Consider the following 24407-nt stretch of genomic DNA (forward strand, 5'->3'; position numbering starts at 1 on the left):
GCGGCCCCGTCTTTCGTTGAGTTGGGACTCAACGATGAGTTACGCCCCTACGACCATTCATCGCAAACAATACATTTAATGGAGCGTACGATTGCCGGCCTCCAAAATGCAATGCTTGCTCAAAAAGAGTGTATTCGGGACGCGTTGCAGCGAGTGGTCGACTCTGTCAGCGACCACACCATCGGTACGGCTCTTTTTGAGACGGTCGTAAAGGAGTTCGGGCCCTCTTCAGCACTCAACAAAGTGTCTGAGGACGTCACCCGAATCCTTTGTGGAAAGCGGGCAGAGTTAGTTCAGACGAGGCGGAAGAAAATCCTCTCCGGTATAAGAGACACCTTCACCCGAGAGGCTCTTAACAAGATCCCACCTAGCGCCGAACACATCTTCAATAAAGATAAACTGGCGGTATTCCTAGAGAGAGGTGGGGGTCGGGAGAAGGTCTTCGATCAGACCACCAAAGTGGTTGACCAGGTCAGGGAGAGTCAACCTAGCACTTCGTCAGGTGGACGCAAGGACACCTTTCGGAGGCAGGGATATACGAGGAGGATACCAGACCAGGTTAGGGATGGCCTGCCGAAAGGCCCACGCCCATCCAACCGAGGTTTTCCCAGAGATAACCGAGGTGGTGCAAGGGGCACTTACCCAAGACGCAGGTGACCGGGTCTCCCTCACCACGTTCAAAGGGGGACGACTCCAGCATTTCCAGGAAATCTGGCAGGCCAAGGGTGCACCACCACCATTATTAAAAATAATAACGGGAACCCGTATTCCGTTTATAAAGAAACCCCCTCTAATAATGCCTTCCGTGCAATTCCAGAAGGATTTCCAAACGCGACAATCGCCGGAGATCACTTCACAAATCGCGGAACTGAAGGAATCGGGAGTATTGGAATTGGCAGAACCATCTCCAAGCTTCCTCTCAACCCTGTTCCTAGTAAGGAAGCAAGACGGCAGTCAACGACCCGTCTTCAACCTAAAACGCCTAAACGGTTTCCTACAACCAAGGCCGTTCAAACTGTTCCACCACTTCAAGGTCCCAACATTCCTGCAAAGGGAAGACTGGTTAGTAAAAATAGACCTAAGCCAAGCGTACCTACATGTACCTATAGCTATACAACATCGCCGATTTCTTCGGCTAGTTTACCAAGGAGAACTCCTTCAATTCACGTGCCTTCCATTCGGACTGTCGGCAGCACCAAGACTGTTTGCCTCGTTAACAAACTGGGTGGCCGAACACCTCCGGGGAAAGGGTATGAGAATCGTCACTTACTTAGACGACTTTCTCATGGCAAATCAGTCCAGAGAGATTCTCCTGTCGCAACTGACTTATATGATAGATTTCATGCAAGCTCTAGGCTGGATAATCAACAAGAAAAAATCTTGTCTGATTCCAAGCCAACAGCGGGAGTTCTTGGGTATCACGTGGGATACTCACAGCAATCGGAAATATCTATCAACAGAGAAGTGCACATCACTTCGTCACCACCTGCAATTGCAGATCCAAAAAGGCAGTTGGTCGCTCAGGCAGGCCCAACGCCTCCTCGGGCGACTCAACTTTGCAACCTTCGTCACTCCACAGGGGAGGTTGCATTGCCGACGTCTACAACGTACGAGCGCTCAATTATCGAGGAGCCACCCTCACAAATCAGCATCGATTCCTCCACAAGCTCGAGAGGACATCATGTGGTGGATTCGAGCGGTGGGCTCCTCAGGAAAGATTCACAGGGCAACCTACAATCACTTCCTCACCACAGACGCAGCCGATTCAGGCTGGGGAGCGCAGTTAGACGAGTACCACCTATCAGGTACATGGACAAAACGCCAATCCACGTGGCACTCCAACCGAAAAGAGCTGTTTGCGGTACTTTCAGCCATACAACTCCGGGAACAAACGCTCAGGGGATCAGAATTACTCCTACAAACCGACAACAAAACAGTGGTGGCCTACATCAACAACGAAGGGGGCACAAAGTCCGCAAGCCTACTAAGTCTTTGCCGACAGATCCTGGAAATCGCCAACCAGGCCAGTATATCATTGACTGCACAATACCTTCCAGGAAAATACAACTGCGTGGCAGACCATCTCTCACGCAGCAAAATTATCCCAGAATGGCACCTAGTTATGGCGGCTACAGCTCCCCTATTTCAAAGATGGGGACTCCCAGACGTAGACCTGTTCGCGTCCAACACAGCCCTTGTTGTCGCAACCTATGTCTCACGAAATCCGAACGATGCTCTTGCACTGTTCCACGATGCCTTCAGTCGACAGTGGGACTTCAAACTAGCCTGGATATTCCCGCCACCGAATCTAATTCCACAAGTATTGGCACACCTGAACATGGCAAGGGGAAAATATTTACTAGTGGCCCCATGGTGGAAGAAGTGTTTTTGGAGCGCAGACCTACAGCAGAGATCACTGGAACCCCCCTACCCGATCCCGCACTTGGAGTCATTTCTAGTGGATACGGTGACAAACCATCCACCTCCACAAGTCCGGGACCTATCACTCCAGTTATGGATAATTTTGGGTGGGCAGAGTTAGTTTCTAGCTGGTCGGTAGAGGACAGATCACTTCTCACTTCTGGCTGGCGACCATCCACTTTGAAGACTTATAGACCGGCATGGGACAAATGGAAGACATGGTGCATGGCCAACACGATAAGCTATAATACCCCCGAGCCGATTGAAGTGGCTAGATACCTGGGTCACTTATACAATAAGGAAGGTCTTTCATATAACACTATTCTTGTACATAAGTCAGCCATAGCTACCTTTTGCAAACCTATGATCAGTAAAGACATCAGCAGTAACATAGTAGTGCGTCATATGTTAAAAGCCATATCCACCCGCAAGACTAGACCTACAAAACCACCGATTTGGGATCCTAGAATAATCGTGGACTACCTCAAGAAAACAACACCACTAGTATACAACCTATATGAGGTTTCACGCAGAACAGCTATACTATTATTACTCGCATCGGGACGACGGGTTCATGACCTTACCCTACTCAGTATAGCGGATAATGGCCTAGTCGATAATGGCGACCATATAATTCTATGGCCAGTGTTTGGTTCCAAGACGGACACATCAAGGCACCGCCAATCTGGATGGAAATTAAGCGCTTCCAGTTGCCAAAACATCGATCCAGTTTTTTGGCTACGAAAACTTATCTGCGTTTCCAATGAGAGAAGAGAAGAGGGTGGTAATATTCCGGCATTATTTATCTCGTCAAGAGGCCCCCCAAAACCTGCGACTCGAGCAGTCATTGGAAATTGGGTGAAGTCAGTACTCGCTGATGCAGGGGTACAGGAATCACCAGGCAGTACTCGATCAGCAGTCGCCTCTCTAAATTGGTTAGAGAACTACCCCATAGATGACATCCTGCAGAGAGGTAATTGGCGCCAAGAAGCTACTTTTAAGACATTTTACCAGAGACCGATAGACACACAGACTTCTACAGCGGGGGAACAAAATATGTTGACCTCTCTATTCAGCCCGGTACACTGAGCCTAAAAGCAAGGAGATGTTATACCTGATTCTCATGTTAGGTTCATCCACCTTATCTTGCAGGATCTATCTTGCTTTACCAGGTGATAACAAACAGATATCTCAAGGGACTTCAGAGTTAATAGCGAATAATGAAAGGAGTTTTACCTACCATTAAAACTCTTATTATTCTTGTTGACTCTGAAGTCCAGAGAACACCTACCTGGTTTCCTTGAGACATATCAAATTGAATACCAAAGACAAAGCACGCCACAATACAAGCGTCAGTCCTGCCAGCCGGTAAAAAACAAGATGAACAACCAGAGAGGTAAATAATCGAGAAGAAAAGGGGGTAAAAAGGGGCCAGCGCAGAAGAACACAAGGCAAAAATACGATCAACATCTCAAGGGACTTCAGAGTCAACAAGAATAATAAGAGTTTTAATGGTAGGTAAAACTCCTTTCAATACAACTTAATTTAATTTATAATATAAAATAATTATTTTACTCTCCATAAAAACACAGTAGGTACTGAGGGGTATGGGTTTACGTAGGGTGTTGATTTACACTTTTCCACTTATTAAAAACACTTATTCAAGGACATAAAGTATATTTCGCTTGACAAGTAACAATTAATTACTAACAACATTTTTTGTAAACACACGCTTTGGCGCGAAAATGGTAGCAAATCGTATTTAGAGGCATCGTAAGAGGCTCAAGGGTAGGTGGCCGACTGACTGTACCTACACTCGATCCTCCGTCCGCCCAGAAACAGATAACGGTAACTTTCTTTTTCTTAGTTTCGCTGTGCGTCCTGGTCTAGCCTTGACACATTTACAATTACAATAATAATTATTATCATTATATTCCCAACTCTGTCGATTGGAGGATTTTTGATGGGGGATTTAGGCATTATGATAATAAAATAAATATTATTTGGTATCAGTACCTACCCACCTACTTTATCAGAATATCTTTTTTTTACATTAACTTGGTTTACATTATTATTGAAAACAACGGTAAATGATCAGTAAGTAATGAAAATAAAATCAAGTAGGTACCTACTTCTAAAAAAAAGTTTAATGGGTAAATAAAGTGAGCAAATAGTAATTTTATTGTTAAGTAGGTATATTATGCTGATATTTTTGCCTCATCTGTATTATTTTCTATATTATTATCGAACGATGTAAAAATCCTGTACGTTTTCAATAGCTGACAAGGCGTTGTGTTAAACATAAAGTCAGTGGTAAATATTTTTAGTTAATTAAGTAGAAAAGATGGTTCTGTGTGTTGTATTAAAATGTGGTAACCGTACTGATATGCAAGAAGAAGGTATTACGTTTCATATGTAGGTACCTAAGTTGATACATGTTCGTGATAATTTATATGTATATTATTAGGTACCTATATATTTTAATATGAGTGACCTAGTGTGTCTTAAAATAACTTAAATTATGGATATCTTTATCTAATGGTTGCATTTTGACCGCTAAAAAATACTATATAACGTAAACAAAATAAATAGAAAATTATGTTTTAATTCTGAGCGTCTAGTGCGAGCACTTTGGGCGAGCACTAGCGAAATGGTCTATGGTCTCAAACATTTGTGTACGATTGCGTTCGCTCGCCCACAACCCAAACGCACGGTATGCAGCTTCATTTAGTAATGCAATGGGTGGCGTCTAGATGTATCTATAGTCTAAGGTACCTACTATAATTTTTGCCGTTATACAATATTCATTTTTCTGCATACTATAATTCAGTTACATACAGATGGCAACACTGCGGCTGTCAAAACGCCATTGCCAATCAATTGCCATTTCGATTACGTGTTACATTTTGATTTAAATAAATAAAATGGACGTGAAGCAAGAACCAGACGAATTCGACGCTGATGCTGAAGACCATAAATGGTTTGATGTGCCAATTTTTGATACAAATACCCCGGACGTCAACACAACACATTTAAAACAAGAAAACGCCAGCTCTACTTCTGAGGTTAGTTTGACAAAACTCGCTTAATTTTGGTGGTTAAATTCGAATGCTATTATATTCCTATCTGTTTAATAATATAACAATACTAGCGACCTACGCGTGTAAGGTTAATGTCAGCATTTTGCGGACATGGCTAATTATTAAGTTAGTATCAAATTGGGCCAAAGGCACCTTGATGTTTTTTACAGGAAGGGCGAAAAACTGTACATAGGTAGTTATACTTTTGACAATGTATAATATTTAAGTATGATAATTTTCTTAATGTACTATAACCTTTCCTGAATTCTTTTAAATAGGTACCTAGTAAATTTAAGTTAACTTTATTAAAAAAGCTCAATTTGACATCTTAAAATATGCTCTCGGCCAAATTTTGATACTGACTATTCTAGTTATATACTAGTTTGGCCGTTTTTGATATTCATTTACATTTAACATGTCGATTTAGCATAGATTCTGGTCGTTTTTGATGCACGAAATATGTAAGAGTGGTAGATATTGATATAAGTACTTACTTAATACTTAAAGAATATTTTGGCATTCAAATGTAAATAACGCTGAAAAGTGCCTTTGGCTCACTTTGGTACTGGGTGACTCAAATACTCTTAATGCAAAGAAATCGATTTATTGATTCATTTCAGTATATTTACTAATTGATGTGGGTAGGCAATAAAATGAGTACCTACCTTGGTATCAAAGTGGGACAAACGCCACCTCCCACTAAATTCATGTTTTAATTGATTATGGTAGTGCAAGTGATGCTCTTTTCAATAAATCCACCAAAAGTATCAAAAACGGTAGTTTTCATCAGGATTTTTGAGTTTAAAGTTATGTTATATGAAATACGGTCACTTTTCACACATGTTTGTGAGTCTCCTATAACATTTTGTAAATGGCTTATGTCTCACTTTGATTCTAAGCTACTCAATTTGTCATCATTGTATTGATCCTTGACTGTTGCTTATACCCCGTTTTCACGCGCATGGATTTACTGTTGACAGTAAGAAAATGTATTTTCCTGGAGTTGGCATAGCTTCCGAATTTTTATGTGACAGTAAGATTTCTCGATCTGCGCCTACGCAGTAGAACGATAGTGGCGAATCTGCCGGCAAAAAAACGAATTTTCGATTTGACCGATTGTCAGTAACTGTCAAATAGTGCGAAATAGTACCATTGACAACATCGCGTCTCGCTCACTCTTAAATAATGAATAAGAGAAACAGTCGACAGTCAGCACTTTTACGTGTAAACGGTTACTGTCATAGTTTAAAATAAGCACTATTGCCGCCAGTAAATCCATGCATGTGTACAGGCGCTATTATTTTACAATATCACGTGTCGGTTATGTTCCTGATTGCCTACATTTAGATTCATATGTGTACAGTTTAAGTCAATGAGAATGATCCAATCAATAACAGTTTCTAGATCAGGAGTGATGCGCCGGCCACAGAATCTCCACGAAAATTGATCGATGCAAAAATACGCATTTTGTTTATTTTACAGCATAACGTTAAAAAAGGCTACAACTCGTTGTGGACGGTATTAAATAACCAAACACCTAAATCAACGAACGGTTTATTTTCCTTGGCATTTCTTATTTATACGTCAATTATTATTATTATTATTTGCCCACGGTGGCCGCGCGGCTTAAGCATCGACCTATAGCGTCATGGGTCCCAGGTTTGAATCCTGGGTCTGGCATGTATACATAATATTGTTTTTTTAATTTTTGTATCAGTCAGAGTATGGACCTAATAGTTTGAGCAAGTGGCTGACATTAATTTCTCGTAAAAACAAAATCTGTTATTACTAAGGAGCGGATTTATATGCAACAAAAAATATGATTATATGCATGCACATATGCACTTAAAATCGTTAAAATGTGCACTAAAACTAAAGAAATATGCAGTTGAAAATGAACATTTTTATGGAAAAAATTGTAAATACCCACTTCACCATATATTACTGATAAAAAATCGAATAACAAATTAATAATCTCAATCAATATAATACATTAACAAAAAATACAAATAATCAATAATATAAAGTTAATCAATTACAATTATAAAAATAGTTTGTTTACAAGTACAAATAATTGAATAAGAAATGCAATGTAAACTATACACAACTTTAAAAAACAAAAACACACAATTAACTAGGTACTATTTCTAAATACTACATATTGTGCAATGGCATTAAAATTTTCCACATATCTGTCAGTATTTTGTTTATATTCGGAAAACGACCTCTCAACGTCCACAGAGGTGAATGCGCAAAATTTAAATAAAGGTGCCCGAGTTGACTTCACTTTTTCTGATAAATCCACAGTTCGGGGTGTCATTAAAAATGCAAGTGCATCTAAACTATCTAGGTACTTACCTAATTTAGTAAAAAACGGATTTCTGTGCAACTCTCATAGCTGTACATACACCCTAAGAAAACATGCACTAGCATATAAATCCGGGCCATAGTTATTACACACTTCCATTCGGTGGAGGCCTATATGATCTTATAAGGATAGGACATGCAGGCCTATGTTATAACTGGTGATATAAAGTCACCCGACGACATGACGTAATTGTGACGTAAGCCAATACACGCTCGAGGCAAGCCGCCCTACACACACTGCTCACCATAGATATTATTATGCTGAAATACCTATTTGTGTATGGGGACAATAAATAACGCCAGTATTTGACTAGCGTTATTTTCTCGAATGTTATTATCACTCCGGTAGTACGTCACAATGATGTCATATGACGTCATGTCGACCGGGCGACTACAACTCGAAAGTTCTAACATAAGGCTCATGGTCGGTATAAATTTAGAGGCGTACGTTATTGTCTTATTTAAAAATTAATTATTGAACGTGATGCTTAATAATAATATTCCAATTCTAAGTGATATTGAAACCCACAGCAAACATAGACCCATCCAAACCAAATCGCCCAACACCACGCATGGTCTTATTCGAGCGTATCACAAGGCCCTACGTTTGTTGTGAGGATGGATTCCTTCTGTACACATTAATTGCAATGATATTGTAGATTATTATGATATTGTAGATATTCATCATTAGCCAGGTTGAAATTCATGTCATTGGATTCTATGTCATACTTACCCCGAGTCACCTTATTTTTTAGTTTTAATTAGGTACACGCCCACGATGTCCGAGTGGCTTGTCATGTCGTGGGTCCCAGGTTCGAATTCTGAGTCTGGCAAAAACACATATTGTTTGTCAATTTGTGTGTAGAGGCAGAGTGTGACCTAATAGCTGAGCAAGTGGTTGAAATTCATTTCTTGGAAAAACAAAATATGTTGATAAAAACCTCCACTCTGTGGAGGCCCATAATATTATGATCCTATTAGGATTGGACATGGTCGGAAAAAAAAAAAAATTATTATTATATTATTTAAAAAAGCTTCATTGTGTATAATTTTATTTCAGAGTCTTGAAACAGACCATGCCAATATAAAGCTAGTTGACTTAAAGGACAATTGTGTAGATGATGGTGATGATCATGATGATGATAAAAAACATAAAATCGATTGTTATGAAGAACCACAATCCAGCCGCTCATATTCCGAAAGCAAGCCAGTAGAACAGGTACTATACTAGAACCATCATAAGTTGAGTTACACTTTTGAGCAGAAAACCTACCAGCTCATATATTATATACACAAAGCTGCTATCGAGAGTAATTTGTCATATTTATGTATTATAATCATTGATATACTACTGGATGAATCATATGCTTCTTAAAATGACGCCCGATTTTCAGCGACTCGGCCAGTGTTAAAACTTACTGTTTTAATATCAGCGGACTTAACTCGATACAAGCTCACTTAATACCTGGCAATAATTATGAGTAAGCCCGATCTAGCTTGCATCTTACTCTAAATAATAGTCAACGCATGGCGACTTGCTCTATCCGCTCAGACATGAATTTTTGGTAGCTTGCAAGATTTGGGTTGCAGACCCTTAGGGCCACTATTCCAAGAACGCAAATTTAGTTTTACAGCCAGGGCAATACGGGTGAAATTCGGGAATCCATGTTAACGGTCTTAACGCATTATACCTACAAGGAAATATTATAAGTATAATATATCTTCTTTTGTGGTACATTTTTAAAATGACACTTGTATGGGAACTCCTCACCTAGTAGTATATCAATGATTATAATAAATGTTAAAATAAGTTTGCCGTCAAAATGTCTATCTCGCTCTAAAAGTTAACACAGCTAATGAAGGTACTCTTGACAGTTCAGATGGTTAACTAATTGTAACAATTAACCGTATAAATACATACATAATATGATAAATTACCCTCGATAGACGCCGATAGCAGCCTTGTGTATATGATAGATGTGCTGGTTACTTTATTACGAGCTACAAAAGTTTCTTTGACATGTCTAACTATACGTCCATCGATTTACTTGACCTTCAGATCCTAATTCCGTTTTTTTTTCAATTATCATGTTTTCTTCTAATGATTTTTTTGCTGTCCATATTTAAGTTATAAGGTAAAATAGTAATAAATATCCCTGCTAAAATCCTGTTTGTACTTTAAAGTATGATAAAATGATCCCTAATTCTTCTTTCTACGGTTTTTTTAGTTTGTCGCAGAGAGAAATTTACTGTCGAATGATGCGGATGTCGGATCCTCATTGATGTTGGCCGAGGGACAATTGCCTTGCGAAGTCATACTGATTGAAGAACATGATATTAAAAATGATCTGCAATATAATGCAGGGTTAACAATTCAAGACGCAATTTGTTACACTGATGAAAGTAATGACATTAATATTCATAAAACGATTAAGAAAAGAAATCGTATAAAAGTCAGTAGTGGTGATATAAAATCATTTCAATGCGATCAATGTAAATTCGCATGTGTTCGATCTGATAAGTTAAGAATACACAAAATGACCCATTCTGGAGAAAAACCATTTAAATGTGACGAATGCAATTTCGCGTGCGCGCGATCTGATAAGTTGAAATTACATAAAATGACACATTCTGGCGAAAAACCATTCAAATGTGATATATGCGATTTCTCATGTGCTCGATCTGATCAGATAAAATTACATAAAATGACCCATTCTGGCGAAAAGCCTTTCAAGTGTGGTATTTGTAATTACGCATGTTCTCGATCTGATAAACTAAAATTGCACAACATGACCCATTCTGGAGAAAAACCGTTCACATGTGACATTTGTGATCACTCGTCTAAAACAGCAAGTAAAATGAAATTACACAAAATGACACATTCTGATGATAAGCCATTTAAATGTGAACACTGTAATTTCTCATGTATAGTTTCTATGAATATGAAAATACATAACAAAATTCATTCAGATAAAAAACCTGCAAGTGACCGAAGTGATTAAATAAAAATGGTTTCAATCTTTTGCCATGAAATCGCACAAAATGACTTGTTTTAGTGAAAAGTCATTTTAAAAGTGAAAGGCATGACAAAGTATGCAATAATTTCACTACCACGAAAACACCCAAGTTTACTTAATTCGTGAAATGTTCTTTAAGTATAAGCAATGTAATTTTTCAAGTGTAACTCTTTGGAACACAAGATCACACAAAATTACTCATAAAGTAAAGCCATTTAAATGTAAAATTACCTGTTATTCTCCAATGTGGTGGACATTCAGTTACTGAATTATTTTATTCTACTGATCGTATCATCCCCTTACCTAAGTTGACCACGAGCGGAGAATTAACTGCCTTATAATCTGCTACCTGGAATAATTTGGCAGAGCTGCACTCGTATCAATTACGGAGATTTTTAAGCCACAAAATGCGGCGTCATCATCTGCTACGTTTACCGTTTTTCCTTGGATGACAAGTTGGAGAATGTCGTATTTTTGTTTTCTCATAATGTAGCTGAGGAATTATAGTTTTCTGTAAAATATATTAAAATCGTATTAAATTATAATGTATGTTAGCAATAATATTATCTATTAAACATCTTTTGTGACTAATTTTCTTTCATAATAAATTACTGTAAGTATTCTCTATTTAAGTCTAGTTTAACTCGTAACAGGGTATTTTATTCTCTTACCGACTTCCCAAGCCTCTAAGTTACTTTAAAGCTTATTTGTTATTGACATAATGTAATAAATATTGTGGAAAAAAAAATATTTATAAAACTATTATAATATTGAAGTTCTAGGTACAACGTAAACAAATTTTTCGTCAATACCTAAGTAATGTGAATATTTCTATAAGCATCTAATTACTCATACAATAGTGTTCCATGATGAACAGAACCGTGATAAAAGAGAATTATGACAATTTAGAACAGGGAAAAATATAACATTAATATTTAAATTGCATCTCTATACTAATTTAAAATGTTGTATAGGCTTTTAATTAAATCAATTTATATAGTTTGTGCAATGCTAATGGACCTAGACTTTCGCGTTTTTTCAAAACTTAAATGGCCCACCGACCTGTATTATTTGTCGCATATGAAATTGGTGCATAACAATAAGTCAAATTTGGAAGGACACAATGTGTGTACAACTAAACACGCGTCCTTTAGCACTAAATATCCTGTCGGTGATGCAAGTAAGAAAGCAGTTGAGGAACTTTAGTAGAGTCAAGAAAAAACCATTTCTGTATTTAATTACTGAATACAATCTTCCAACAATGTTACTATTGCTTGTTTTGTGGTTAGTAATGGGATTTCAAAGAGAGGAAATCAAGAGTAAATAATTGAGAAGTCGTCATATTGATGAGAACCTGGAATCATCAATAAGACTTAAAATGAAAAACATCAACATACAAACCTGACTTACCCAAACTTTCCAAGGAGATGCAAGGCCATAATAATTCTCATTGAGTGTTTGTCAGTCATTGTAGTGATTTAATTTTATGGATATCTTACTTACAATAAATAAGATCATTATTAAGAATGATATGATATTAAGTTTTCTTTAGTGTACCTATAGTTTAATTAAGACATAAATCATTAACTAAAGTTTATTGAGTTAATAAATAGTGTACCTACTTATACCTTATGGAACTCACGTGGGTGTTGTGGAGTCCTTCATCTGGGCATTTTTTAATGTTTGAGGAGTGAGAGACATAACGGGCACAAATAGATATATTGATAACACAGATTTTCAATTTAAAAGCTCCGCGCAGAGCTAGGTTTATTTACGGTTATACAAACATTGTCATTATAACTGGGAGAGCATTGATTTTATTACATTATTTTAAAACAACTCAACGGGAATTTTTGCTTTTACGCAACACTGGCATTTGGGGTGGGGGTAGATTAACTTTAGATATATAGCGGTACTATTCACTTTGTATTAAGTTTCACGTCACAGTTATTTCGATCTTGCGTAGCGGGTATCACACGACAATGTATGTCGTTTAATAAGCAGGAGATTTTATTTTTTTCACTTTGTAGGGGAGTAAACGCGGGAAGTTAGCATTTTGAAGGTACATTGTCCGAGGCATCGCGCCTTACGCGACAAAGGGGTCTTCGCAACTGTCTCACAAACCATTTTTCAAAGGGAATCTTTGCACCTCGGGGTGCGGGGTAAGAGAAAGTCTTCCGAACAAACTTTCGAAAATATAACGGTAATTTTTGACCCGGGGTCTTCAAGGCCAGATAAGGTTCAGGTAGTTGTTTCTGGGTTCAAAGACACGCCTACAGAGCGCATTTCGTTTAAGGAGTATATTTTATTTTATATTTATCGGGAGGTCGCGAACTTTTGCAGGGCTGGTCATTTAACGTTGTCCTTAAATTTGTGGTTAGATTACTGATTTGGAATTTGAAACGTTTTCGTGCTAGCGGTTTCGTTTGGTAATACTACATAGTAATATAATTTCAGTTTAAGAAATTTGGCTCTCAAAAGAAGTCTCAATCGTTGAACTGTTGATATTTTGCTCTGTTGACTAATGAGTTTGCCGACCACTGGTTATGGGAATTGGAATAGAGAAGTGAGTAGGAGAGGTTGTAATGACAGGACACAGATAGGATAGCGTGTCATTGAGAAATATTCTTTTATTCACCCATTAATTTACAAGTGTTATGACAGTACAAAAATTAATAAAAAAAAAAAGGTAATTGATCAGATTACAAAAAGATGAATAATGTCGCATTTGTAAAAAGCAATGTAGATTATAATTTACTATGAAATGACGAAGTTAAGTTAAGAGAGTGGGAATTTATACCCGAAAACTCACTTATATAACAGCTGAGAAAAAAGAGCAAGGCTGTCTTTTTTTGGTTTGTATTCAGAAACACAACAGGCTAGTGTCGTTAACGGCCCGCATGCTCAGCGTAGGTCAAAATAGAGCTTTTATGGAATTTTCAGAGCATAACCCTGGACATTCCTTAAACGTTGTAGATAATCTATTTATATAATTTTGAAGTCTTTTTATCCTTTATATTTATTTTAAATATTTGATGACTACATAAAGTATATTTATTGCATAATATAGTATTATTTTAAACCTCTCGCTCTAATGTTTTAGAATATAGTCATATTTCAGTACATAACTTTGCAGTGGTGTTAAGATTTTTTATTTTTTAAACGCATTCAAAAAACCATTAGTAAAATTAATGTTAACATTATATTATAGTGATATATTTACGATAAAAAAATATATTTTATAATCTTTTTGATTCCAAATTTGACAATTAGGCTTTTTATTATTCAAAAAAAATTAACACACTTGAAGATAATTCTAAATATACTGATTATAAGCTATGTTTCTGACCATTCAATTGTGATAAACATCCTACGAATAATGTTTGCTTTATGCTTTTTTGCTTGACCTAAGATAAATGTAGTATTTTTTTGAAATACGCCATATCTATTGGTATTTCCCAGTAGCTAAGCGACAACATACGGCCGTAGCCATAAATTGACAAACGTTAAATGAAGTAGCGAGCGAGTAAGATCATGTTATCGCGCGAGTTTGAACATGTACTTAATCATTGCCGACTGAAGTAGAAAACCGATACATTCATAACGACTGGTCCTACTTTTTCCGACTGTCCCGTTGTTGTCTATGGATCCTCTGTCATTGTTCTATATAGTGCTCATGCTGACGCGTCTGTTTTATTCACACAGGGAATGGTAATGGGAAAATACCGTAAAAGCTCCATTTTGACCTACGCTGAGTACGTTGGCCCTTAATCTGCGTTTGCTTGACTGGGTGAGTTCATTTATGTACACCTTATACTACGGATGAAATATGTCCAGGGTCAAGTCGTACGCGTTTCAATATTAGATTACATGGGTACCTAATTGATATTACAATTTTCGCTAAGATCACCTTTTTTATTGAAATTGGCATGTACAATGGCTTTGTTTCATAATTGATTATTGTGACTACTAAGTAAGTATAATATATAATATTATGCATTAATATTAGCAGCCCAGATGTGCTGCGAGCCAGTTTCTTTCTGGTAGCAATGCCGTAATATAAACCCACCAAACCCAAATGTCATTTAATGTTTTTTGAGATTACTGCGGGTCTATTCTATACACAAGGCAGCTTTCGGTCCGCTACGGCAGCTAAATAGCGTAGAAAAGTACCAAACTATTAACACTTATTGTAACAATTACAATAATTTAGTTATAATTGTTACAATAAGTGCCATTTTTTAACAGCACCTCTATTGACTGTGATAAATTTTATACCTAGATAAACAGTTTTGACAGTTCAACTTGTTGTAATTGTTACAATAAGTGTTAATAATTCGATACTTTCCTACCCTATTTAGCTGCCGTAGAGAACAGAAAGCAGGCTTGTGTATAAAATAGACTCGGTGATGTATGATGATCACAAACACGAACATCTTGCTTGTTGTCTTGCTTGTACTGAATATGGTTTTTCCCAACACTACAATTGACATGTTATTGCCTATGCTCATTTTTAAAGCATATACAGTAACGAGACGATAATGTAAATTGTCTAGACCTTCAATATATAGCGGTTCTAAAGCACTCGGCATTTCCTAAAATATCATGTTAAAAGTATCATTATAAACCTAACAAGTATATCATAGGTTAATATACTTTAGTGTTATCCAATGTAAAATTATGCTATATACAAAACGATATAAATACCCACGCGTGTTTCTCTAATAGAGACCCATATAATATCACATCACACATCTAAACGCAACCGTATAATACATTAACGGGGTTAAGGCCCGTTTCAGACGAGACACCGGTGTCGCGCTCGTATATAATATAGGAGGCCTTTGTATTATGTTTATGAACGCCTTAGAGCTAATGAGTAAACGCATAATTTCGCGTTATAAACTGAATTAGATTAGATCGGCGGCTTAAGAATGTAGCGGCCGACGGAAAAGTGTACCGGAAACGTGTAGACTCATTAGCTCTTTCATAAACATAATACAAAGGCCTCTTTTTTCGAATACAAAGGCCTCCTTATTATATACGAGCGCGACACCGGTGTTCCGTCTAAAACGGGGGTAAGAACACCAAACACCCCTATAAATACAGATTTACACACATTACACATTACCTTCATGTTATTTTCTCGTGTTTCATTTTATGCTTTTTCAGATTGCCAACAATAGAGCATTTATACTCGCATATATCGCATTCATATGGTTTTTCACCAGTATGTACAATCTTATGTTTTCTGAGATTGCCCATAGTTGAGCATTTATATACGCATATATCGCATTGATATGGCTTTTCCCCAGTATGTATCATATTATGAATTCTTAGATTCCGAGAATGCGAAGATTGAAATGAGCAAATTCCGCATTGATATTGTTTTTCTTCAGAATGTGTCAGTATATGTCTTCTGAGATAAGCGATTTGTGAGAATGTATTAGAGCACATATTGCAATGATACGGTTTTTCTTGAGAATGTGTCATTTTATGCTTTCTGAGACTGCTGGAATTTGAGCATTTATACGGACACAAATCACATTGATATGGTTTTTCACCAGTATGTGACATTTTATGAATTTTTAGATCCCGAGAGTGCGAAGATTTAAATGAGCAAATATCGCATTCATGTGGTTTTTCGCCAGTATGTATCATATTATGCTTAGTGAGATTGCTTGTATTTGCGCATTTAAACGAGCAAAGAGCGCATTGATATGGTTTTTCCTCAGTATGAATTCTTTTATGTACTCTAAGATTATCAAGTCGCGAAAATTTGACTAAGCACAGATCGCATTGGTACGGTTTTTCTCCAGAATGTATCATTTCATGTCTTTTAAGATAAGCGAGTTGTGTGAATTTAATTAAGCAAATATTACATTGATATGGTTTTTCTCCTGTATGTGTCATTTTATGTCTTTTTAGATCAGCGAGATACGGGAATTTATATGAGCATACATCACATGTAAATATTTTTTTATCAGATCGTTTTTTTCCATCTTTTTCTAAGTCCGCGGATTCAATTGTAATATTTTTTGATTTCACGCATAAAATTAAATGACTTTTAAGTGCACTAGAGGATCCCAATACTAAGTAACAAATACTACAAATAAAGTTGCGTGGAAAAAGCATTATTCTTCTTAGCTTTAATCGAACGACCTTCGCCATGCACGGTATCTTCAATTCTTGTTTGATACTATTTTCGTGTACGGTTATCTCTGGATTCTGTAATAGCCGATCTTGGATTTCTTCGGATGCAGTTTCTAAGTGTTTGCTGAGGTGGCCATCTTTAATAAATGTATCCAAACCCACAGCGGCTAATGGACTTTCACATTTATGATCACGGCCTGCAAGCCATCGCTGAGTATAACTCTACAAAAAGATAATGGTTGTTTAATTCTATTAAATAGTATACAAAAAAAAATCTAATGGATTCAAGCTCTGTACTATTCCATTTAAGTCGTTTCTCTCGACCCGGGTTTCGCCTTTCGGCATCTTCAGGCGTCGTGTACACTCACCAAAGGCAAACACACACTGACAACGAACACTCTTAAGTCTACCTTATATAGTAAATCAATTCAATAAAGTAGGTAAAAACTCCGTTACCTACCTATCTAGTCGAAGTGTCAGTAAAAAACCTCATTAGTAAAAACCCTATCTTATTAATAACAATACACTCAAGAGGTGTAAATCGTCAATTCTAAGAAAAATAATTAATGGGGTTAACTAATGAGATATTAGTCGAACACCTAATATAACCAAAGTACCTACCTGAACTATGGGCGTGTAATCTGGTTGAAAACGATCTGTTTGATAATTTTCATCAACGGATTTGCGCAACGGTTCTTCAATAAACTCATCTTTGTTGTAAAATTCTTTAATATCAATCTCATGTTTCGTCATACCAGTTGCTGGGTTCTAAAAATAACAACACAACAATATTAAGAGCGTACTTCAGTGAAACGGTAAATAATTTTTAACAGTAGGTGCGAAAAAATGTCTCAATAGTCGCCAATCGGAGATAGACAGAAAGGTGTCCGCACGTCCATTTGTTTTGTCATGGCGTCCGATGAAAATATTCTTAAATCGTGTAAAGATGACTTAAAACCTTTACGTATGTACTTTAAGAAGAAAACATGTCAATGAATATACTATTATTGTTAGTAATATAATAATAAACATAACATTAAATGGACGCATGTTGGATTTTTATGACAAATTATATGTCGTTCGGCACGCGTCATTTGCACAATCGGCGCATCGCCTAGCTACGATCTCTTTAGACCATGCCTCAACTGAAGTATAGCCTTAAGTGATTGCCTGGGTACAGTTAGAAAATTATTGAAACAAAAAGTTTAAAAAAGGTTTTCATGGACAAAAAGTGTAGTATTAACTAATACTTAGGTACGTAACTACGTGAGGCAAGAAATCCTAGCTTACGCCTACTAGCAGTATCATATAAAATCAAAATAATATTATTTTATTGAAATAATCGAGTCAGCTATTACCTGGCGTTTACGTCAATGGATGACTGAGTAAGTAAAAAATGGATATTATTTATTATTGTGGTCAACCACCGCCATCTTTAGATTAATAAAGCCTGAGCATAACTTTTTGCACAAGCAACGAGTGGTCCACTGCCATACTATTAATTAATAACGTACTTGCAAGCATAGTTTGGTATCCTATAATGACTGAAGAGTATAAATATATTATTAGTTATTGTCGTTTAGAATCGACTGTCACATTGACAAACGTCCTAGTGTATTAAGATATTATTATACACAGAAGAAGTTTACTTACTTTGATCGTTACTTTCAATTAATAATAACACATAACCACTAAATCAGATGAACTCCAAGGTCTCCAAGATACGTTAAAATAATATGAAAGAAATCTGAAACTAAGAATACTCCGACAAGTGTACCCGACAGACGCGTCAGTATGAGCACTCTATTGACAATGACAGGTCATCCATAGACAACGGAAGGGGCGAAAAGTAGGATCAGTCGTGTAATGTATCGGCTTCCTTCTTCAGTGGGCAATATGTCAACCATTGCCAACTCGGGTCAGCACCTTAGCGAGTTTGCTATAATGAGTCACAGATACCGAAGAAGATTCTCGAAGGAAACCCTGGGGGTAAAGGCCAGTAGGAAAGCCACGCACACGATGGGGTGATAACATTTCAAAATATGCCAACCAGCTGCTAAAAATCAGGAACTGGAAAAGACGTGCGGAGGACCTTTTTGGCTGGAGGACGGCGGATGAGGAAAACAGGGCTCGACTTGAGCTGTAGCGCCATCGAAGAAGAAGAATATCACTATACAAGTATACAATTATTATTAAACGTACCTGATGAACTGGTCTGAAATCTGAATATGAGCATCCTGGTTGTGGATCTTCAGCGTAGAATGGTTGCTTACTGTCTTGAGTAAACTCTCGCTTGACGTCAATTTGGAGAAGTTTAAACTCAGGTTTAATATCAGTGAGGCCTGTTACAGGGTACTGCAAATAATAACATGATACAATGCAATCACACCATCAAGAGGTATACAATAATGAATAGTTGTTGAATTGGTTACGAAACGTGATATATCACATAATATAATATATGAGGCGTCTAATTCCAAAAAGCGACAAGTCCACATTCGGTCAAAATCGAGAAAAAACACGCACGTATTTTTTGTATAATTTTACACAATATGTATTGATCTATTAATTCCAAAACGCGACATAACCCTACGAAAAAAAATATTTTAAGACTCGATTTATTACAAAAAGCGCCAAGTCCGTTTTTCATATTATTTAAAAATTGGTTGATTTCGCGCGTATTTATGTCAACCAATAAGGGAACGTTCAATATTGAAAAGGGCGTCTCCCATGCTGTAGCATCTGGTGAACTTATGACAGTGCCACGGAAATTATGTGCCTTATGCGGGATAAATTAAAAAGTGAAGTACAAGTAGCGCTAAGTCCAATTTTATTTTGCCTATATTTATTACATTTAAGAGTTTATCGGCTGAAACAAATTGCCATTTGGTTCTAATTTCGACATAGAATACAACGAAAAAAAATCTCACATAATACAAATAATTAAAGCTAGAAACATAAAAACGTTGTTTCCCGGAAATATTGATTTGTAGACGCTTCATATTATAAATGCTCGTAATATAACAATATAATAGATTACAATATCATAAAAACTGCAGTAAATAAAATACAAAACGCTATAGCAAAACTAACCTCAATAGTACCTAACATTCTTATCATAGTCTAAGCTTCTTGAACGATGTTCGCTATACGTCTACCGAAACCCATTAAGGCCCATTTCAGATGGGACACCGGTGTCGCGCTCGTACATAATATAGGAGGCCTTTGTATTATGTATATGAACGCCTCAGTATTATTGAGTCAACGCATAATTTCGCGTTATAAATTAGAACATAAAACTGGCTGCAGTAATAAAAACAAATGTTAAACGATTTGAGAATGTAGCGGCCGACGGAAAAGTGTCCGAGCACGACCGGGCAGCGCCATCTTTAGATTATAAAGCATGAGCATAACTTTTTGCACAATCAACGAGTGGTCCACTGCCATACTATTTATTGATAAAAAAAACTTGCAAGCAGAGTTTGGTATTATATGTCACATTGATAAACATCCTAGTGTATTATGATATTATTATACACACAAGAAGTTTACTTACGTTGATCGTCACTAAATCAGATGATCTTCAAGGTCTCCAAGATACGTTAAAATAATCTGAAAGAAATCTGAAACTAAGAATACTCCGACAAGTGAACACGACAGACGCGAAAGTTTGAGCACAATATCGTCATTGTTCTGGCAGAAGACACTAATTCGAAAAAAATGACATATTGAGTTAGTTATACCAAAATGTTCCTTATTTCAAACGTTACCATCTGGAAACCTTCTTAATGAATTATGTCTTTATTTAAAAGTCATCCTTTTTACGATTACTTAATAAACTCACATGATAGACCATATCAAACATTTTAACAACTTTAAAGCCAAATTACTCAAAACTAGTATTCTCCAGTTAGTGTGTTCTGCCAGAACAGAGACGATATATACAATGACAGGTCATCCATAGAGAATGGGAGGGGCTGAAAGGTAGGACCAGTCGTGAAATGTATCGGCTTTCCGCTTCAGTCGGCAATGCTCTGGGCCGTTCATAAACACAATACAAAGGTCCCTTTATTCGAATACAAATGCCTCGTATATTAATACGAGCTCTACACCGCTGTCCCGTCTGAAACTGGTTTAAGAACGCAGTAATTACATATTTTATATTTTTACGCGTATTGAAAACCCGTGTTCTTAAAAATCTATACAACATAACATAATATGGAGATACGACAATTTCAATATTATTAAATGTTATATATGTATTTTTCCTGACATGTCATACGTATATCAGTTTTCTGTTTTGTCACCGTTCTGTTTATTCATATAACAAATCTGTTCATATACGCTTATGCCTCAATGACATTGAGCTACTCTAAGAGCTGCTTGTTGGCGAATTTACAATCTGTTTGTAAACTCGCCCAGTGTCATCATCTAACAAGCTAACAAGCAGATTGTAAAAGAAAAGTTGAAAGCCGGTCAACTTTGCACGCTGGCGTGTGGGCAGTAGAGCGATGGTAGCGATCTCTAGGTAAAAAAACGATCTACTCAATACGTCCTGTCAAAATAATACCTACCGAAAATGACGGTTTCAACTCGTTAGCTTGTTGGTTTCTGAGCGAGTGGAAAATTTTGTTTATCATCATTACAATCGCAGTAGCTAACTTGCCCGCTTTAAAATTAGCTAACAAGCAGCTTGTAAGGTAGCTCAATGTCATAATATACGCTTTACGGGGCGAAATACTAACCTCAGAAGAGCCTCCTATATCGTCAGTGTTTTCTTGTTTTATAAAATTAGTATCGACGTCCATGACGTTTGCTCTAGCCTTGTTTATATCAAACAATTGCCCCGTTTCCACACCAGATTCGCCGCTATCTGTTTCACGTTTAACATCCATCTTGTGCAAATATTATAGCGACAATTATTGTGATAACATATTTTATATTAAACTACCTACCATGATATATATGAATTTATTGTTAATTTATGACGACTTGCGATGAATTACGAGACGCACGGCAGCCATTAATCGTAAATGAGCTATTTGCCATAGACAACAATTGAAAAAAGTATTGCTACCTATTGAAAAATATTTCCCTTATTATTTTAATACTTATGCAAACATAAATAATTGTTTTATAATGGCTCAAATAGACTATATGACGATCGGTCTTATAAATGCCGAAAAACCCGTTTCTTTTGTTGGCGTCATGTGTCACAGGGTGTCACAGAGTGTAAATACGATGTCATAGCTGTCATACAATATGTATGTATAATAATATTATATTATGTCGGAATGGCATAGATATGATATAGACACTAAGGCCCGTTTCAGACGGGACACCGGTGTCACGCTCGTATATAATGAGGAGGCCATTGTATTGTAATGATAATAGTACCATTGTAATGAGAATAGTACATTTTCAGGCTCGCCAAAAAACTAAATTATTTCTTATTTTTTTTTCTATTTATTAAGGAAACAAACAGTAACATATTGGTTACAATTTTTTTCAAAACATAATAATGAAAAGTTATTGCAACCAGCAAAGTTTCCATGTATACATTATAATATAGTTAAGCCTAACAAGATAGAGAGTAAGAATTACATAAATATTAAGAAATTACATAAGAAAATTACGTGAGAAAAATGAGGAAGAATAATTAAAAAATTATATAAGCAAAAAATAGTAACATAAAAAAAATATAAATGTACATAAATTATATCTATTAATACAAATGCGTGAGAAACATGGACCCTAAGTAAAAGAGAGATCCAGAAACTTAGAGTAGCACAACGTGGTATGGAGAGGTGCATGCTGGGCATAACGCGAAAGGACAAAAAGAGGAATGAGTGGATAAGGAAGCAGACAAGGGTTTGCGATGTAATAGAGTTTATTAAAAGCCTTAAATGGAGATGGGCTGGACACATAGCTCGAAGAAGAGACAATCGTTGGACAAATCTAGTCATCCAGTGGTATCCAAGAAGTACAAAACGTCCACAAGGTAGACCTAGAGGCCGCTGGATCGATGAAATGATAAAGTTCTGCGGAAGTACGTGGCAACGCAATTCACAGGACCGAGAGAAGTGGAAGCAACTTGAAGAGGCCTTCATCCAGCAGTGGATAGATTCAGGCTGATGATGATGATGATGATGATGATGATGATGAATACAAAATTAAATTAGGTAAATTATTAAAAGGATCAACGGTGGAGAAATACATATTATAATTTAAACAAGAGCGCCGAATAAAAGAGATTTGTGCATAATTAGAACCCCTACGACTGATATGGTACAATGTTTGGTTTCGCGTAAATCTTGATGGACAATGGAAACCCACCCATTCGAGTAGGTTTGGCGAGTCAACAAAACCATTGATAATTTTTAAAAGAAAATAGGTATTATTCAGATATAGAACGTCGACTTTCCAAAGATGGTACCATAAAAGTTGCAGTGGTTGAATTAGATTTAGTTAAATCATATCAGTAAGCTTTAAACTTGACGTGCTTACGAAATCGCTTTTGTACCGCTTCGAGAAGATTTATGTATGTATAATCTATATCTAAATTCTTATAAAACAGAATTAGCCTAAATGAATTCGTTCATAATATTATTATAGGTACATCAACAGTTCACGTAGGTAGCAATATTAAAATACGCGAATAACATGTTAACTGTAAAAAACATTTATATACAATACTGATAATTGTATTTTTTGCCTACGAGTCACGACACATCTATATACTCAGGTTTACATTATAAATGTACCTACCTATGATATATTTGTAGCGGTCGAAGACATCAGGCCTTGTAAGCATTAGTTCTACGACGTAAGAATTAGCAATTCATTCAGCATTTTCTACACGTGTGAAATTCTTCGATGGAAACGCTCGAAGTTGCAATTATGCAGATTTCCCAATTACAAACGTCAGCAACAATGACTCGCATTTTACCGAATATTATGTATCCACCTACCTACATAAATAGACGGTCATATTTGTTGGATTGTTCGTAGTATCAATCTTAATATCCGATCAGTAATCGCTCCGTCCAGCAACTCTTCAGCTCCACTGAGTCTCAGACTAGCATAATCTCTCGTCACATCTCACCCTGAAGTATTTTTTCACCGTTCCCGGGCCTACAGCACCACTTCCACCGACCCTCGGACCAGTAACAGAACTCTTGTACCGACTGCTTACGCTGCAATAAAAACTCTCTCCTCCATTCAACCGAGCAACTTTCAATCCTCGACTTTCATCTACAACAGCGCTCTCGTCCCTAAACAAGACCCGGCCAAATATTAATAAACAGTTTAATTAGGTACCCATTTAAACTGTACCAATGTATAACTGTTAATAATACAGAGTAGTTTT

The 24407-nt window shown here is 36.7% G+C and overlaps 2 protein-coding genes across 2 annotated transcripts in view; one reads left to right on the forward strand and one right to left on the reverse strand.

Moving 5' to 3' along the window:
• The window catches only part of LOC147076245 (RNA polymerase-associated protein CTR9 homolog), a 578712-nt gene that overhangs the window by 257915 nt on the left and 296390 nt on the right, over positions 1-24407 (forward strand). The window lies entirely within an intron of this gene.
• LOC147076257 (uncharacterized) lies at positions 15953-22087 on the reverse strand. The gene is made up of 5 exons (XM_085940360.1): positions 21784-22087; positions 19241-19393; positions 17660-17806; positions 16847-17260; positions 15953-15982 (listed from the first exon to the last, which is right to left on the reverse strand). The coding sequence occupies exons 1-5, from the start codon at positions 21931-21933 to the stop codon at positions 15953-15955; spliced, it is 894 nt and encodes a 297-aa protein (XP_085796486.1). The 5' UTR covers positions 21934-22087.

The sequence above is a fragment of the Rhyacophila brunnea genome, unplaced genomic scaffold (assembly GCF_057557595.1).
Source record: "Rhyacophila brunnea isolate RB1 unplaced genomic scaffold, BYU_Rbru_1.0 scaffold_13, whole genome shotgun sequence".
In the NCBI taxonomy this organism is placed as follows: domain Eukaryota; kingdom Metazoa; phylum Arthropoda; class Insecta; order Trichoptera; family Rhyacophilidae; genus Rhyacophila; species Rhyacophila brunnea.

Bases quoted from the DNA above. Each gene is read 5' to 3' on its own strand.
- LOC147076257 (XM_085940360.1), bottom strand. From the start codon at position 21,933: ATGGATGTTAAACGTGAAACAGATAGCGGCGAATCTGGTGTGGAAACG. The intron at 17,807-19,240 runs GTACGTTTAATA...TGTTATTTTTAG, and splicing joins ATTTCAGACCAGTTCATCAG to AACCCAGCAACTGGTATGAC. The intron at 15,983-16,846 runs GTATGCTCATAT...CTGTATTTATAG, and splicing joins AAAAAATATTTACATGTGAT to GGGTGTTTGGTGTTCTTACC.